The 17,505-nt window shown below is 49.2% G+C and overlaps 1 protein-coding gene across 1 annotated transcript in view; it reads right to left on the bottom strand.

Moving 5' to 3' along the window:
• Positions 1-2,242: 2,242 nt before the first annotated feature.
• Positions 2,243-17,505, bottom strand: part of ITFG2 (integrin alpha FG-GAP repeat containing 2) — a 39,791-nt gene continuing 24,528 nt past the window's right edge. The window contains exons 8-12 of the mRNA XM_015426537.1: positions 15,211-15,264; positions 11,872-11,963; positions 9,049-9,166; positions 5,089-5,262; positions 2,243-3,257 (exon numbers count right to left, since the gene is read on the bottom strand). Of these exons, the coding sequence (XP_015282023.1) occupies positions 3,112-3,257; positions 5,089-5,262; positions 9,049-9,166; positions 11,872-11,963; positions 15,211-15,264 (584 nt within the window). The 3' untranslated portion in view covers positions 2,243-3,111. The remainder of the gene's footprint in view (positions 3,258-5,088; positions 5,263-9,048; positions 9,167-11,871; positions 11,964-15,210; positions 15,265-17,505) is intronic.

Below are 17,505 nucleotides of genomic sequence, written 5' to 3'. Positions count from 1 at the left end.
CCCATCTCTAATTCCGAGTTGTCTAAAAACACACACCTGTCTTCAATCACAAAAGAATTAGGCCAGACCCACACACACACTAATTCCTTTATTGGCATTTCACAGAAATAGGCCAGAACCTTTTTTGTTCAGTATAATCACATGAAAGAGCATCTGAGATTTGCTGGCAGTGATGAAGAGCCTGGACTGGATCATTTTTCAGCAGCACTTGGTACTCTGCATCCAGGATAACATTTTACCATTGAATCATAGAATTGGAAGGTATCTCCAAGGTCATCTAGTCCAACCCCCTGCACATTGCAGGAAATTCATAAATACCTCCCCAGCTGGCACATATTGGTTTCCATGGTCAGAATAAAAACGAGAGATTGCTGCAGCACTGACTTTAGCTACATTAATAGCCATTCTGCGGTGATGGGTCCAAGTAGCAATAGAATGAAAGTGGACGCCCAAGTATTTGAAGTGTGTGACATGTTCAAATTTATTGCCATTAATAGTCCACTTATATAATTTCTGGGAATAGGGATAGACCAATATCTTTGATTTGTCATAGTCCAGCTCCAATCTATTAATCACACAATATTTGTGGCAATAATTTAATAAGCGGTTTAATCCAACAGGGGATGTAGACAAAAGAATGGTGTCGTCTGCATATAATAGCAAGCAAATAAGAGAACAGCCGAGTCTAGGGCTATGGCCATCAACTAGTGACAGAAAAGGGGCACAATCATTAAAGATTAAACAAGTTGGGGGGGGGCTAAAATGCACCCCCGCTTAACCCCCCCTCCCAATAGGGATTTGAGGGGAAAGTCTCCCTGACGGGGTACACCTAACCTGACAGGACGTAGAGGTATAGAGTTTTTAATAAGAAATAATAACCTCTTATCTAAAGACAGTCCCTCAAGCTTTACCCAAAGAACTTCCCTTGAAACTGAATCAAAAGCCCCTTTAAAATCCAAAAAAGTAATATACAATTTAGACCTTTTCCTTCTCACATACTTATTAATCAAGTGAGTGAGGACTAAACAGGGGAGCTGACTTCCCCTGACAGAAGCCCAGCCTCTGTTTGAGCCCACCACCTCCTCCTGAGGAAGCCTGTTCCACTGAGGAACTGCTCTGTCAGGAAGTTCTTCCTAATGTTTAGCCGAAAACTCTTCTGATTTAATTTCAATCTTTTGGTTCTGGTCTGACCTTCTGGGGCAACAGAAAACAATTCCGTACCATTCGCTAGATGACAGCCCTTCAAGTACTTGAAGATAGTGATCATATCACCTCTCAGTTGTCTCCTTCAACCTTTCCTCATAGGATAGGACTTGGTCTCCAGACTTCTCACCATCTTAGTTGCCTTCCTCTGGACACGTTCCAGCTTGTTGATATCCTTCTTGTAGTTCCCATAACTGAACACAATGCTCTAGGTGAGATAACCAGAGCAGAGTAAAGTGGTACCCATCACATCTCGTCATCTGGACACTATACTTCTGTTGATACAGCCCAAAATCACATTTGCCTTTTTAGCAACCACATCACACTGCTGACTCATGTTCCGTGTATGGTCTACTAAGACCTCTAGATCCTTTTCGCACATACTACTGCCAAGACAAGTCTCCCCCAACCTATAATTATGCATTTGATTTTTCCTACCTAAATGCAGAACTTTACATTTATCCCCAGTGAAATTCATTTTATTTGTTTTAGCCCAGTTTTCCAGTCTGTCAAGATCATCCTGTATCCTGACTCTGTCTTCTACCGTATTTGCTACCCCTCCCAGTTTAGTATCATCTGCAAATTTAATAAGCATCCCCTCTTTTCCCTTCATCCAAATCATTTATCCTTGAGGCACTCCACTTGTCACTCCTCTCCAAGAGGATGAGGAACCATTCACAAGCACTCCTTGGGTGTGCTCTGTCAACCAATGTACCTTCCCCCCCCGTCATTCTGATGGAAACAGAAGTTAGTTCATTAAGACCATAACATAAAACCTAAATGTAATTCAAGAGAATGGAATCTCTGGCCTGATTCTCACCCAGAGCATGTATTGGTAACTGTAACACAGCCAAGGGAAGAAACCAGAAGAGTAGAGCTGGTGTGATTCCCCCCCCCCCCCCCCAAATGCCCTGGCAGATCCATCAGAAACATGCCTATTCAAGGTAAAGTTACTGAGCCTTAAAGAAAGTGTGGCAGAGGACAGGTATAGCTCAATGCTGCTCATGCAGCAACCAGTCCGTGTGGCTCAGAATCGGAGCCTCTTGCAAATCACACTTTTTAATTTTTTTATTTTAAAACATCAAATACAAATGTGCCGACCCACTCCCTTTGGTCTGCATTTTCTTTTCACAAGTAACAATCCAGCTTCGTTGCACCACAATACTACACAATGTTTCCCCATCACTGGCATTTCCAATTCAGCTTTCCCGCACTTGGGATTCATAAACACACAAAAACACAAGGAATCTCATTCCTATCATGGCACAAAGGGCCCCCCCCCCGGGGATCCCTCCCCAGCACTTCCCCTTTTATTCTGTACCAGGAGCTGCTGGATGGGACCATGCTCATAAATGCGGGCATAGTTCAGAGTGTGGATTGGATTCTTCAAAACGACTCTTCAATCAGGATTGTGATCCCTTCATAGTGTGCTCTGGGCCCCAATCCTTCCCCGGCACGTCAACAGAAGCCTCAACAGGCCACCCCACCCCCCTCGGAAGAGGAGCCCCGAGAACTCTCTGCACCCTTTTCAACTCCACTGTTTTTCAAATTTTAAGTTCTTTAGTTAGAATATGAATTTCAATTTTTACCATCTGCTTGTCTTTCCCCTTTTGCGTCAGCACTTTTGGACACATAACGAGTTCTGTGCATTAATTACTTTCCTTTTTGTACTCTTCAAGTTTTACAATTCCAATTTTTGGGCAAAGGGGTGAGTGTCCAATGAGGAGTGAATGCAAATGATGGCGACCCTGAGAAGAGGGCGGGAGGCACTCCTCATCCGGTGGCCCCAGTCCTTTGCCCCGGCCTGCCGAATGCTGCTCAGCCAGCCTTTTAAAATGGCCCCATGGGCAAAACGGGCAGCGGCAGGCAGACCGCGCCAACACGGCGAGGAGCAACAGTGCCGCTGGCTCAGATGGCTCCTTGGATGTCTGTGCGGCACTTGGAGGAGTCTGTTCTGCCCCAACGCCTCGGCTGACGAGGGACACGTGACTGATGTTCCGGTAAGTAGAGGGTCTTGTGAATCAGATCTTTGACAGCGGAAACATCATCTCCAGCTATGAAAGAAAGGCACACATATTACCACTAATGACAGGTTTTGTCGCCATACGAATGTATTTAAGAATCTGCCTGCTTTCTGCTCATCATGAGAGCACCTAAAATATATGTCGCTGGGATAACCTTTTGCATACTATGACCTGTCTTATTAAAACATGGCAACAGTTCTGGTAATGATCAGGTTGGATTCAGAAGGTCGCCCATATTCAAGAAGTGACTTTTTGCAGGCCCCTCAGGGAAAATTCTTTTTGTGAACAAAGGCAGCTGTTAGTTTTCCTGGGCAACCAAATGCATGCTCAATCCACTGACAAGGGTAAAGTCTATGTATAGCTGGAATATGATGTGGCTACAAGAGTTAGGTAATATGTGCTCAGACAAAAATGGCCAAGGGGGCTGAGGACAAAATCGCTATCCGATACATCAGTAAGGATAAAAACTGTAACATAAGACAGCATTATTTAATATTTAAGCAGCAAGTAATTGCTCTCTTTAAGCCTTGGAAGGGCTGTGTCCCTTTGAGGAGGGCAGGGAGCTGTTCCTGTTGGCAGCAGAGGAGAGGACTCGCAAGAAAGGGTTTCAAGTAAGGGCGGGAAGGAAAAACTGTTTGACAGTCAGAGTTGTGCGACAGTGGAATGGGCTGCCTGGGGAGGTGCTGAGCTCCCCCTCCCTGGGGAGTCTCTAAGTAGCGGCTGGACAGACGCTTGTCAGGGATGCTCTCGGGCTGTTCCTGCACGGAGCAGGGGGGCGGGACTGGATGGCCTGTCTGGTCCCTTCCAACTGTCTCATGATATAATTCTATAATCAAAATATTGGTCATATTATAAAAACAGCAGGGGAAGTATCCAAAACCAATGCCGGGCAGTAAACAATTTTATTTTATTTTCTATTTCTTCGACTTATATCCCCCTTTAAGTGAGCTCAGGGCAGCTTACAAGGTCGCATGATGTCATGACAGAGAACAGTGTATGAAGTACAAAAGATAATTTTTAAAATTTAAAACTTCACACTAAAAAGAGCTGTTATAAAATTAGCTCAATGACAACGCTCAAGTGGGGACTTCCTGGGCAGTGTTGTGGGATGTCAAGCCGCTAATCACTAGGTCCGGGCTGCCAGCAGGGGAGGCCAAAGGGTGGAATTTGGGCACCCCCCACTGCCTCAACGACAAGCCATGCGGAACAGCTCCGTTTCACAGGCCCTGTGGAATTGCAACACATCCCCCGCAGGGCCCTGATCTTGTTCCACCAGGCTGGGCCCTGGGCTGAAAAGGCTAGAAAGTGTTGGTCAGTGGGGAGCGCAACGCTCTGCAGGGCTGATCCAGGAAGAGAGGTGTGGCCACCTGAGGTGCACAGGGGCCCCTGGCCGCAAAGGGCTTTAACATTCAGCACGAAAACCTTGAACTGGATCCGGTACTCTACAGGCAGCCCCAGTACAATGGGCAGAGCACCCGCTGAAGCCGCAAAAGGGAAGGAATGCCTAACAGGAAAGACCGTCCGTGGTTGCTAACCCACCTCCCCCCGTAGGCCGGGAGACAGAACAGGGGCCTCGGCTGGCAACTGAGGCAAAGGCTCCCAAGGGGGCAGCAGGCGTCCCTTCCAGCGCCCTGGTCTGACACCCCAGAGGATTTCCAAGGCACACGGACGGCCTCCAGACCAATGGCACAGCAGGTATTAAAAAGCAGGCCCATTCGTATAGGATGACCTGGGCACCCCCATTCGCTACATATTTTAACAATCCAGTTCTGACAAAAAACATTTTATACACCTTAGTGTGGGGGTGTATTAAAGCACCCCCACACCTCTGCTACCTGGTCATACGGGATGTGTCACTCACCCACGCCCAGCTGCTGCAGGAGTTCTGTGTATTCAGAATTGCTCTCCAGGATCTTCAGCAGATTTGTGGATTCCATCCTCTCCAACTGGACATCCCAATAGATGAGGATCTTCTGATTGAAACTGACGTACACCAGACAAGGGCTATTGCAGCCTCCCTTGCAGGCATAGAGACCTGGGGAAATGAAGGCAGCTGCTACTTAAAGGGCCAGCATCTCTGTCCAGGGAGACCCAGAAAACAGCGGAGAGGCCAACGGGGGCACTTCAGGAAGAGGACGGGGTCCTGAGAGACACGCGCGGCAGGACGAGGAGGCAAAGAGGACTGTGCCACACTTTTCACAATCCCAGCATATCAACCGTTCCACTAGCACGGCAAGCAAAAGCTAGGCTCTAGATGGGGGAGGGTGCGCCAAGCCAGAGGAAGAGGAACCCAATTAGACCATCCAGGTGGGGAGAGAGATCTGAGGCCTTCAGCTTAAAAGAAGGCCTAGAGTGCGACGAGCAGAAGGCCCTTTGAGTCCCCAGGAAGGAGAGAGGGAGAGGGCACCGCAGAGCAACACACCTCCTGGGGCGACAAGTTGGCGGCAGAGGAGTCTTTCTTCTGAAGCTGCAGCTGCCAAAGGTCAAAACGACTGGGAGCCATCAGGCCCAGAAGGGAGCAGCCCACTCGAGATCCCTGGTGTTCCCCCCTGCCCCCCCCCGAGCTGTGCAGCCCCAGCCTAAAGACACCCGACCGCTTTTGCCGGGTTCCTCGGCCAGCAGGACCCTTGCTTGGAGTGTGTGTCAGGGACAGAACACTGCCTGACAGCCACCCTGAGACACTGCGCATAAGCTTGGCTCTGGGGTTGGAGAGGTTCAGGTTGCCTGGCCTCTACGGGGTTCCACGGCCCTGTCTGGGGCAGCTCTGGAATAGGTGGTTTTACAACCACCACCGGGGCTGTCCCAAAGTATCCCTGGCCCCACATGTACAGCGGATCAGATTGGCCTGGTACTCTCCACTGGGCACGGAGACTGTGATTCAGAGACAGAGAACATTTCAATTCCCCCACTATATAGTGAGGCATAGGCTGATGAAAAGCTGGGAGACCAGCTACATTGGTTTGCTCTTGGAGACAGCTGGATCCTAATGATTTCCACACAACCTTTGTAGGATTTCCACAGTGGACAGTTCTTTTCTTTGGTATTTTTTTGTATTTTTTTGTGTGTGTGCGCGTGCGCGCATGAGCACCTGGAAGTCATGGCGACCTCTGGTGACTGACCCCTAATGGGGGACTGAAGGATATTCAGAGAGGTGGCTGAATAAGGCCTGCCCCCGCCTCCCGACTGCTGGTCTTCCGAGGAGGTCTCCCGTCCAAGTATTTGCCAGGGTCAGACCTCACAGTGGACAGTTCTGATGAAGCCCTAGTTGATTTCTGGAACAGGAAGAAGACAAGCTGGTCCCCAAGGAATCCAGGGCAACTTCAGGCAGTGAAGTCACATGGATGACAGCGAGGAGCACTGATGGAGGACCAACACAAGGCATACCTGCTGATCATACAGCCTTTATTTTTAATCCCTACATGGTACCATCAGCAGGGACAGTCAACCAGGGGATCTGGAGTCAATTACTGATTTTCTGACGACACCCAGATTTCTTCTCTTTTGTCAGAGTAAGACAGAGAGGGCTGGGTGTGCTAAACAGGTGCCTGGCGACGGTAACGGGCCGGGTGAGAATGAATACACGAACACTGGGTGCAGATGTCCTGTTAGTTGGGGGTCCAGACGCACGGTCTGTTGCCCAATCTGGAAGGGGAAGCACTCAGCCTTGAAAGGCAGGTCTACAGACCAGGGGTGCCGAAGGGGCCAGCCTTGTCCTTGGACACTCAAGGGTCACCTTCCGCTTTGAAGGAGATGTCCTCAGACCTGGCCGGAGCCCTGCCCACAGCCTTTCTTGGGAAGACAAGAACTGGCTCTGCTGTTATCACATCAACGCGCTTTCACCCCTTCTAGAGCAGAAACTTCTAGAGCATTGAACAGAATGGGGTTCAATGAGAATCTGCTCACAAGAGCACACCCTCTTCCCTTGACCACCACACTCTTGACAGTGGGCAGCTGAATATGGGACAAAACTGTCAGGATTTCACTGAGACACAGGGCGGCTGGGGTCGCTTTGAAGGAGATGTCCTCAGACCTGGCCGGAGCCCTGCCCACAGCCTTTCTTGGGAAGACAAGAACTGGCTCTGCTGTTATCACATCAATGCGCTTTCACCCCTTCTAGAGCAGAAACGGACTCTGTTGAAGCAGAAGAAGGGGAATGGGGTTCAATGAGAATCTGCTCACAAGAGCACGCCCTCTTCCCTTGACCACCAGTGGGCAGCTGAATATGGGACAAAACTGTCAGGATTCCACTGAGAGACAGGGGGCGGTTGGGGTGATGCTGGGCAATACAGAAACTCTGGGCTGGTTCTGTCATGCATACATGACAACACTTGATGCCGCAGCAGCCCTAAAGGGGTTACCTTCTGCTCTAGCCCACAGACCGAGGATTCAGGCCCTCTCCTAGAAAGGAAAGGCATTCCCACAAAGCCATTGCCTTGTGCTTGGGTCAGGGTTGGCTCCCTAAAGCAAATGCACAGCAAAGAAACCACGTATCCCTCTAGACTGGGAGGAGAGATTCACACCCTTCAAAGCCACCCTTGGATATAACCTAAGCAGGGTCAAAGTCTTGACCCCTAGCATGCCAAAAAAGTAGCCATGCCAGAGTTTGATGCTCTATTGGACTTTTCTTTCACATCACAGAAGGAGAAGGAGAAGCAAGGGTTGGGCTTTCCAGTTACTGATCTACCTAACCTAGCATCATCCAAGATGTTAGCAGGGGCCTGCATTTGGATCTACCCAAGCTGAAAATATACTTGGCCTCCCAAACGTATCCGTGTTATCTCGGGAAAACGGGGCCGGGGGTGGTGGTGGATTCCAAGAAAATCCCGGATATATCTGGGGATTTCGGGTACATCTGCAAACAGTGGAGAGGTGGGAGCAGGTTGCTCCTGCCTCTCAGCTGCCTGTCAGGCAGGCTCATGCAATCCCTTTAAACTTTAAAGGGACTGCAGAGGTCAGCACAAGGATCAGCCGGGGTGGCCGTGGCTGGCTTCCCTTGCAGCCCAGTTCAAACCCCAAGATCCGCTGGGCGGGTGGGGAGTGGAGAGCCCCCCAGTGGCACGGCTCTGTGCTGCCTTCTCTTGCCACCTGGTGTAAACCAGGCGGCCGAAGAGGGAAGCCCAGCTGGGGTAGCTGTGCCTGTGGGGAGCCGATGGTTTCCCCCGGGTGCAGCTCTGCACTGCCTCCTCAGGCTGCCCGGGTTTAAACCAGGCGGCGGAGGATGGCAGCCTAGCTGAGATCGGCTGTGCCTGCAGGGAAGCCAATCGCTCCGCGCTGGTGCAGCTCAGTTTGAACCAGGCTGCAGGAGAAGGCAAGCCAGCCCCAGGAGAGGTCTGGTATTTTTTTTACTGGCATTTGTCAGCTCGGGTCTATTGGACCCGAAAAATTTCAGGATTTCCAAAAAATCCCTGACCTAAATACCATACCAAAAGACCCAAACTGAAAAATGCCAGTAAAAAAAAAAAATTGTGCACCCCTAGATAATAGGCAAAAGAAGGTATTTTTCAGCACAGAAATGCCAGGGGCTGAATGTGGGACTTTATGCAGGAAAGCTGATATAGGCACTCTGGCTAATAGTAGAAGATTACTGTTGTAGCCTTTTGCTCGTGAGCATGTGAAACGGCCTTCCTCCTGAGTGAGGCCGGTGGTCCGTCTGTGCCAGTAACTGTCTACTTCAACTCACAGCAGCTCTCCAAGGTTTTTAACAGAGACCTCTGCTACCCTTGATCCAAAGCATCCCTTCAGAGTACAAAGTTCTGAGCAAAGAACACAGAGCAAAGTTCTGACCTGGGCTCTCGGTCTGCCAAGCACTTAAGCAACTCACCTGCACAGAAGGCGCTCACATTTTCATCCACCTGGAACCTGGCAACGGTCCGGCTGTGGTCTATGATATACGTCTGACCATCCCAAGCACAAGCAATCACCTCCTCATGGCCATTTCCCTGGAAGAGATCAGAGTATCTAATCAGCACAGCTCTCTGTGACGTATTGGAAATCCCAGAAGCCCACACGCCTACAATGGATACCCATTCCCGCATCCATCCAGAAGCAGGACTAACAACTTAGCCCCTAATCAGAAGCGTTGATGCAAAAAAAGCTAGCTCAACAATCGCACCGACAAGCACGGCAGCCTGCAAAATGGGGAGAGGGGGGCAAACAGTAGTTGAACTCTTGCTTCTCCAGCAGTAATGCTGGGCCAAGCAGAACTCCAAGGTTGTAAACTGGGTCACCTGAATCCCCTCAAATGTGGGACCTCTGCAGCCAGAATCACCTCTGCCGCTGGGTTTCTGTGTCAGCGTGTTCACTCTCACCCACGCAGCGGCAGAAGTCAGGCACTGGCTCAGGACTCTGCTCCATCAGCACTGAGCCGCTTGGACAGAGGAAATATAGCGCAGGATGTCAGCCTACTCAGAAGCCACAAATGGCTTCTCGACGGCTTTACACAGAAGCTCCACAGAAATGATGAGAAGCAAATCAGCTTTACAACCCTCTTTTTAAAAAATAAGGGTCAGCTAAAGGGAGAGGGAGAAAGTGGCAGCAGGAGGACTGAGGGAAGGAAGGCACTGCGCCGGGGAGGGCACTGGGGAGGGAACAAGGGTGTGGGAAGGCGGCAGCGGCGGTGCGGGAAGACACGGTGGCAGCGGCAGCAGCAGGGGGAGGGAAGGATAAGGGGGTGGCAGCCGAGGGGAGACGTGGGCTCAGCGGGGCAGAGGGACTGGGGCTCATTCCCTTCCTCTGTGGAGCTCCTCATGAGTCACCCACCCCACCCTCTCTTCCCTCCTCCCCCTTTTGGGCTTGTGCTTTCATCACTATGGCAATGTGGTCCAGCTCTCCCCTCCTGCTTCTCCTCCTCTCCTGACGAGAGCATCCACACGTGTCCTGCGAGGACTCTTGCCGGCATATCAAACAACTGGCTCAGGCTTAATCAACAGAACTCATTACAGGTCCCCCCTGAACCGTCACTTTCTCTCAGTCGTTCTGCTTCCTTCTCAGGGAGTTAAGAGCTTGGGCACGATGTCTGATCTTTCACTTGGCAGCTCACATTTTCCATGGCTCTGGCTGAGTTCTCTTGCTATTATTTCTACAATTCATCCTGCTAATCTACCCCGTCTACTAAAACAGTCATTCAGCCTTTACCAAGTGCTTGGCATTGTCCTGTTTTGCTTATGGATCTTTCTCTTCCGTTTTAAGCCTAACATCTTGGTTCTCAGCTCTTCTGTGCATGTGTTACAATCATAGCACACCTCTATACACATCAGGGTAGATTAAAAAATCATTTTTTAAATAAAACCATTAAATAGATTTTTGCTAAAATGATCTTTCATGAAAAATCTATCTAAAGGTAACTTTTAATTAAGACGCATTATAGCGCAAAAGATATCTCATCATGGATTAGGGAAGGGAATATATTTTTTGAGCTTTTGAGACTCCTTCACCACCCAAAGGAGTCTCAGAGGGGCTTACAATCTCCGTTCCCTTCCCCTCCCCACAACAGACACCCCCTGTGAGATAGGTGGGGCTGAGAGAGCTCTTGACAGAAACTACCCTTGAGAGGTCAGCTCTGAGAGAACGTGTGACTGACCCAAGGTCACCCCAACAGCTGCCATGTGGAGGAGTGGGGGAATCAAACCCGGTTCTCCCAGATTAGAGTCCTCGCTCCTAACCACTACACCGAACTGGCTCTCAATTTGTATTTTCAATTATCAATTTGTAACCTGTATTGTGAGAGACAACATATTAATGTAACGTTTCATGAAAGTTTTTATAAACGACTTTCTGTAGTTTGTTCATTCATGAGGGCCTAATTGTGGTTCTGTCAAGGATATTTAGGTTCGTGATCCTCCCCCAGTGCCTCCCATGTCTGCCACTGCGATAGGAGGACAGGTGACTGGCTGCCTTTGTACAAGTAGAGGAGCTCTTCACCTGGACCTTCCCTTCCACTCACTGGATGAGAAAGGATTCAGGATTCCGTAAGCAGGACTCGCGGACCAGCGGTGAGAGGCGGCCGTCTGCAGCCCCCCAGATCCACTGTCTGGCAGGGGAGGAGGGAGCATCCTGCTCAGCCGCCTCATTAAGGTCATAACACTCAGCAAAAGTGAACTTTTATGTAGGAAACCCTGATCCAGACTGATGCGTTATCAACCAAATCCCCTCTGATACGTTCCTCCTAACTGCAATCTATTTTTGGCACTTTTACAAATACAGAAGAAGAACAGCTATGGATCAGAAACTGCCCCCTCCCACATTGCCAAGAGAAAGAGGTGTGGTCTCCATTGCCCATTCATGGCAGTTGCTGGACCTTTCTGGTCTGCTTGCAGGGCCCTGCCGGTCTGCCTCCTCCCAAAGGGAACGCTGCTGCTGCTGCCACCACAGCAGCCCACTCCCCACCCACGGAGCAGCAGCCCCTGCTCCTTTTCAATATCGGGGGGGGAAGAGACACCACATCCTTGCTGCCTGAGTTGAGGGAGGCCAGAGCACCGAGCAGGCGGCAGCTCTTCCGGGAAGGCGGCTAAGAGGGACCGCTGGATCTGCCCCTCCTCTTCCGACAGGCAGCCTGGTTCACCTCTGTCCCCAGCCACTGATCAGAAGTCTTCTGCCCAGCCCCAACCCCCACTCGCCTGGGAAAAAACCCTGGAACAGAACTCACGGTAACATCCAGTTTTTCTAGAGCAAAAAGCTGGTGGTCGACCTGCACTGACCACAGCAGCTTATCCGCCCTTTCCATCAGCTTCAGAGTTCCTGTATGGGGGGGGGGAGGAGAGAGAAGGAGGTGTGAGCCAGCTGTAACAGGACACAAATGAAAACCTTCACAATCAACTTCGAAACCTGTGATGCAAGGAGCTGACTGCAGAAGACTGTCCGTTCCCAGATCAGTGCTCTGCCGAGTTCTGCAGTGGAGTTTGTACCCGCAAGAGAGACCGTGAGGAAAACGGAAGGTTTGTCCTCACTTACCGTGAGGTGGGGGCAGTCCTGGGATCACGGCTCCTCCTCTCTGAAGGCAGGGGGCCGGCCAACAATTTTGATCCCAGAGGGGAGGGGCTTGTTCCCTGAATTCCCTGGAGCCGTTCTCCAAGCCGTGACTCCCTGTTTCAAACTATGTGCAAAGACAAAAAACACACTTCCCTTCATGGGGAACACGTTCCTAACCCTTCACTTGTATCCTTTAATTAAAGCAGAAGGTCGGAGGTTCGCAGTATAACCTCGCCGGAAACCCGACCACCGTTCTGAATAATTTCCTTACTTCCCAGCTCATTTGGCATGTCTGCTTGTACCACACCAAGGATACGGAGTCCTGGGCCCATTCAACTCCTGACACCCCAAGACCCCTGAAGCTGCCAATCCCTAAAGGGCGGGGAGGACTACCCCACCCCCAAACCACTGAGAAGGAAGCTTCACGGTGAGTGAAGGCAAATCTTCCATCCTTCAGTGGTCCCGGCAGTGGGGCAGCCCTTGCTCCTGGGCCTTAAGAAAAGCAGTGTCTCCCAGGGTGGGTCCAGCAGCTTCTCGGTCTACATGGCATGCTGCAAGACCCTTCTATCTACTGAAGGCTGCCTCCGCATAGGCCAAGTTATCAATTCAGTAGTGTCTTGTACATGAATGGTCCTACAGATCGTCTCCAAGGAAGGAAAAGCTCTGTGGTGGCTCCGCCTCCCGCCACCTCAGCCATCTACTCAGGGTGGAGGTTGAAATCCTCTTGCCTAATGAGGATTTCCTAAAAGAAATGAATAAGGCATGGGTGGCTCTCAAGGGTTTGGTCCTGTCCAGATAGAAACATTATGACACACACACACAGTTCCTTATCAATGGATAAGGCTTGCAGTTCCGAAACCCTCCTAGCTGATGTAATGCTCACTAGGAAGGCTGTTTTGAAGGAAAGATCTTTCATGCTACAGGTCATTGGCTCTGTGTCTTTCCGCGGTTGCAGGAGTTTTCCCTGCTCTGTTGGACCTCGTTAAGCTGCATTAATCAATGCCACCACTTGGAGGGGTTGAGGCAAAATGGCTTCCCTTCCTAAGCTGCCTCTTCTTTTTTCTTCTGTCTTCTGGGATCGCTGTGCTCTCAGCACTGTTGAAGCGTGTCCCGCTCAGAAGGCCAGGCCGGTAAGACTGGGAATCCAAGGAACAAGCCCCTCCCCTCTGGGATCAAAACTGTCAGCCTTCAGAGAGGAGGAGGGGCTGTAATCCCAGGAGGAAGGACTGCCCCACTCCCAGGACCCCTGGAGAAGGGGTCTCCTAAGAGCACAATGCCTGGTAGGACAATACAAGGCTGCATTCCACAGGAAACATAGACATTAACTCCAGCAGTTCCTTGAACCTTACTTGTGCAACACTTCCAGCACTGCTTCTTCACTGGTTGTCTGGGTTGCAATTACCTGCTTTGGCAGTTCCCTGCACTTGGAGCCTGTCCTAGCATGAGAGCGTCCCCCGTTTTCTCAACAGGTGTGTCAGATAAAACCACTTCTTGCCCTCCTAGAAAACCAGGGAGTCAGCCACAACTCCCCCTAAAAGTTCCAACACACGAACCCTTTCCTGGTATTGACATCCAATTAAATGAGCGCTCTATGTATCATTTAAGGGTTGTCGGAATGCATGCTTATGATATGGGTGGTGATATATTAGGGGTGTGTGTGTGTGTGTGAAGATTGAATCCACTGGTACCAAAACTTCACATATAAGCATGAGAGAGAATGCACCGGCAGGAAACATCTGGCCCCACCCCAATTCTTTGCCTAAAATCTCTATGGGGAATGTAAAATTTTTGGCAAAACGGGAGTGTAAAGAAATTGGTTCCCCAAATTTCTCGTTCTGATTCAAAGTTTGGTTCAGGCTTGAACTGCGGCCTGCTTTTGGGTTAATAGAATTCAGAAATTACATTGCTAAACTAGAGCAAGCTGACGTGAGTTTGTAGATAACACCCAGCTGCAGAGAGGAGACCAGAGCCTAGCACCAACTCCCCATTAGCCACATCCCATCCAATTAAGGTTCATGATCTTCACCTGTGGGAAAGGGCCTAGGTGCAGACAGGTTTCGTTTCCTTTCTCCCTGGTCAGACCACCTCTTTGATCATCTGCCTAGCAGTTAGCTTTCTATCACCACCCAGGGATCCAATCTCTTCTTCTTCTTCTTCTTCTTCTTCTTCTTCTTCTAAAAGGCTGGTGGCAGCTACCAGACTGGTGTGTCAGGAGCCCCACCCCAGGGTTTTGTAATTTTGTGTCCTGCAGCCCTTAAAACAAAGATCTTTGGCCCTGGCCTGGGGACCCTTGACAGGGACCAGCAAGAGCAATGAGTTACTGCGCACAAAACACATGGAAACGCACTGCCCCTGTCTGGTGTTGCAACAATATATTAACGGGAGCTAACAACATACCAACCGGGCCAATTCTGCTTAGCTTCCAACATCTGACAAGGTCAGGCTAACTGAGGCCATCCAGGCCAGGGCCAAGAATGAATGGTGGTGAAAACTGCTGTCAAGTCGCAACCAGTGTTCTCTCTAAGCTGAGTTAGTGTGAGCTGGCTCACAGTTTTTTAGCCTCCGGCTCATGCATTTTTGTCTTAGCTCAGGAAAGATAGTTCCAGAGCAAACTAATCTATGCAGGAGCCAAATCGCTCGCTCACAACTTTAACACCCGTAGCTCACAAAGTAGAATTTCTGCTCACAAGACTCCACAGCTTAGAGGGAACATTGGTCGCAACCAACTTTTGGTAATCTCATGTGGTTTTGAAGGCAAGAGACAAGCAGAGGTGGATTGGTGGTGGTGGCCTCTGCGTGGCGACCCTGGACTTCCTTGGTGGTCTCCCATCCAAGTACTAGCTCTGGCCAACCCTGCTCAGCTTCTAAGCTCTGATCATCTCGGGCTAGTATGGGTCAAGGAGGCCCTTCATACGTTATGCCAAACAGAACGCTGATAAGATACTATGAACTGTGGTCTCCCCAGCCTACCAAACCCCTCCCCTCTGCTTGTTCCCAGGTAATCAGGAGGGCTTACCGTCCAACGTGCAGAGTGCAAAGAGACCCGAGCCACTGTGCTGCTGGGTGCCCCCTAAAGAAACAGAACACAAGGAGGCAGAGTTGTGGAAGCTGCACAGTCAACGCCTTCTACATCTGGAGGGTCAGTGAACGGAAGAATCCCTCTCAACAGTGTCCCATCCCTTAGCATGACACAACAGCAAGCAGCAGCAGCAGCGAGAGAACTCATGTCTTTGGAAGGACGTCAGTTGACATGTCTACGTGTCACCTTCCCATCTGCATTGTGCTTTCCACGGACTTAATTACGGCTTTTAATTTTGTGTATGCTGTCTCTCCTTCAGCACAGAAGGGAAGGTATAAAGATCAGCAAATCCGACATTCTAATTTCTATTCCAGAAGAAGTCAAAAATAATTTCACTGTTTCTACTGTTTCTCAAGCAAAGTACTAATCCTTACCAGATCCTTCGGTTGCTGGAAGAATTTGTACAGCAGAACATTTCAAGAAAGAGCATGACGGACAGACTGGAAGAGCTCAAGATGTAAGAACAGGGTGGAGGACCACGCCTGAGAACAGAGTTCAGAGTTCACTGACACTGGACAATCCAGATCTTCACAATTCTCTGTCATACAGCAGAACAGTGTGCACTTAAAACTGCTGCAAGTTTGTTTATAGCCCTTGGACCACAAACAAGTCACCACTTAAAAAAAAAAAATCACACAGTAACCATATTGGATTGCTGCCCCTTGGTGTGACCTGGGGAAGAGAGAATCCTGAAAAGTGGGGGAAGACAAGAGATCAAGGAGGCTCCCCACAGCCTACCAGGACCGGAAGAATCAACGGATTCCCTGAGAATGATGGGAAGCTCCATCTCATCTCCTGCTCCAGGGAAAGGCCCGTGAGGAGGGCTCTGGTGAGGCTGAAACAGGCCTCTCCACCAAGTTCTCCCCACTGAAGGTCTAACCTCAATTCTGGCCTTATTCCTCATGCATGGTTAAATGCAATTGTGGTCCCAATTACAAAAAAGGTGGTTGCTCAATTCCTTCCAACTATAGACCAATCAGCCTGCTTTCCATTATGGGCAAACTGTCTGCCAAACATTTACTATCTAAGCTGACCATATGGATGACCGGACGGAGAGTCTTAGGCCCGGAACAGCTGGGATTTTGTAAAGGGAAAACTACTTTAGACCACTGCATTGTATTAGAGCACCTGATTTATACATATGTTAAAAGAAGCAATGTAAAATTATACGCTGCCTTCATAGATCTTAAAGGGGCATTCAATTCAATCGACAGGGAACTCCTCTGGGCTAAACTTCAACAACTAAACATAGATAAGAGACTCCTTAACCTTATAAAAAAAGCTATACACATCAACAAAATGTCACATCAAATGTTCACTGACAGGGAAATTAGCTTCAAAAACCCCGTCAAATAAAGGAGTCAAACAAGGCTGTATATTAGCACCCTTTCTATTTAACCCGCTCCTTAATGATCTCTCCCCTTACCTCGAAGCTGTTGATTGCCATGCCCGTAAACTGGGTTCTGTCCATGTCCCTCTACGATTATGTGTGGACGACACGGTACTATTGTCCTGCTCCAAAGTTGGTTTAAAGCGCTCACTAAATAGATGTCTTTCATATTTTATAACAAATATTTAACCTTTAAACTATGAAAAATCCAAAATACTTGTCTTTTCCAAAACTTGGAAACCATTCAAATGGACAATTGGAGGCAAACCAATTGAACTAGTTAAAAATTTTAGATACTTAGGTCTGCACTTCCAGTATAATGCATCTTGGTCTGTGCAACGTAATCCAGCAATAAATATGGCCAACAGCAATGCTTCTGCCATTTCCAGATTCTTCTACACCAGAGGCAATCAATTCATACCAGCTGCATTAAAAGTCTTCAAGTCCAAAGTAATTCCACAACTCATGTACGGTCTTCCAATATGGATAAGCGCACTTAATGGCACAACAGAACATGTTCAATCTAAATTTCTGTGAAAGATCATGAGAATGCTGCGCTGTGTACCTTATGCAGCCTTCTGTTTAGCAACTGGGTTAAATTCTGTGGAATCTGGTGCGTGGCTTAGGACAGTAAAATACTGGCTACGTTTACATTACAATGTAGACCAAGGGAGCCTTACACAGCAAATGCTCACGGAGTCAAACATGTCTAACTGGCTACCACAAATTGAGAACAAAATAACTGCCATGGGTATCCCATTGGACTCACTGAAACACAAAGGCTATACAGCTTAGCCAACAAATCTTGCCCCCTTCTGAACTTTGAGATTCCCCTCACGGTA

The sequence above is a fragment of the Gekko japonicus genome, unplaced genomic scaffold (assembly GCF_001447785.1).
Source record: "Gekko japonicus isolate JY-2015 unplaced genomic scaffold, Gekko_japonicus_V1.1 scaffold1326, whole genome shotgun sequence".
In the NCBI taxonomy this organism is placed as follows: Eukaryota; Metazoa; Chordata; class Lepidosauria; order Squamata; family Gekkonidae; genus Gekko; species Gekko japonicus.
The sequence above is the reverse complement of the archived record's forward strand: the minus strand, read 5'-3'. Positions and strand labels throughout refer to the sequence as shown.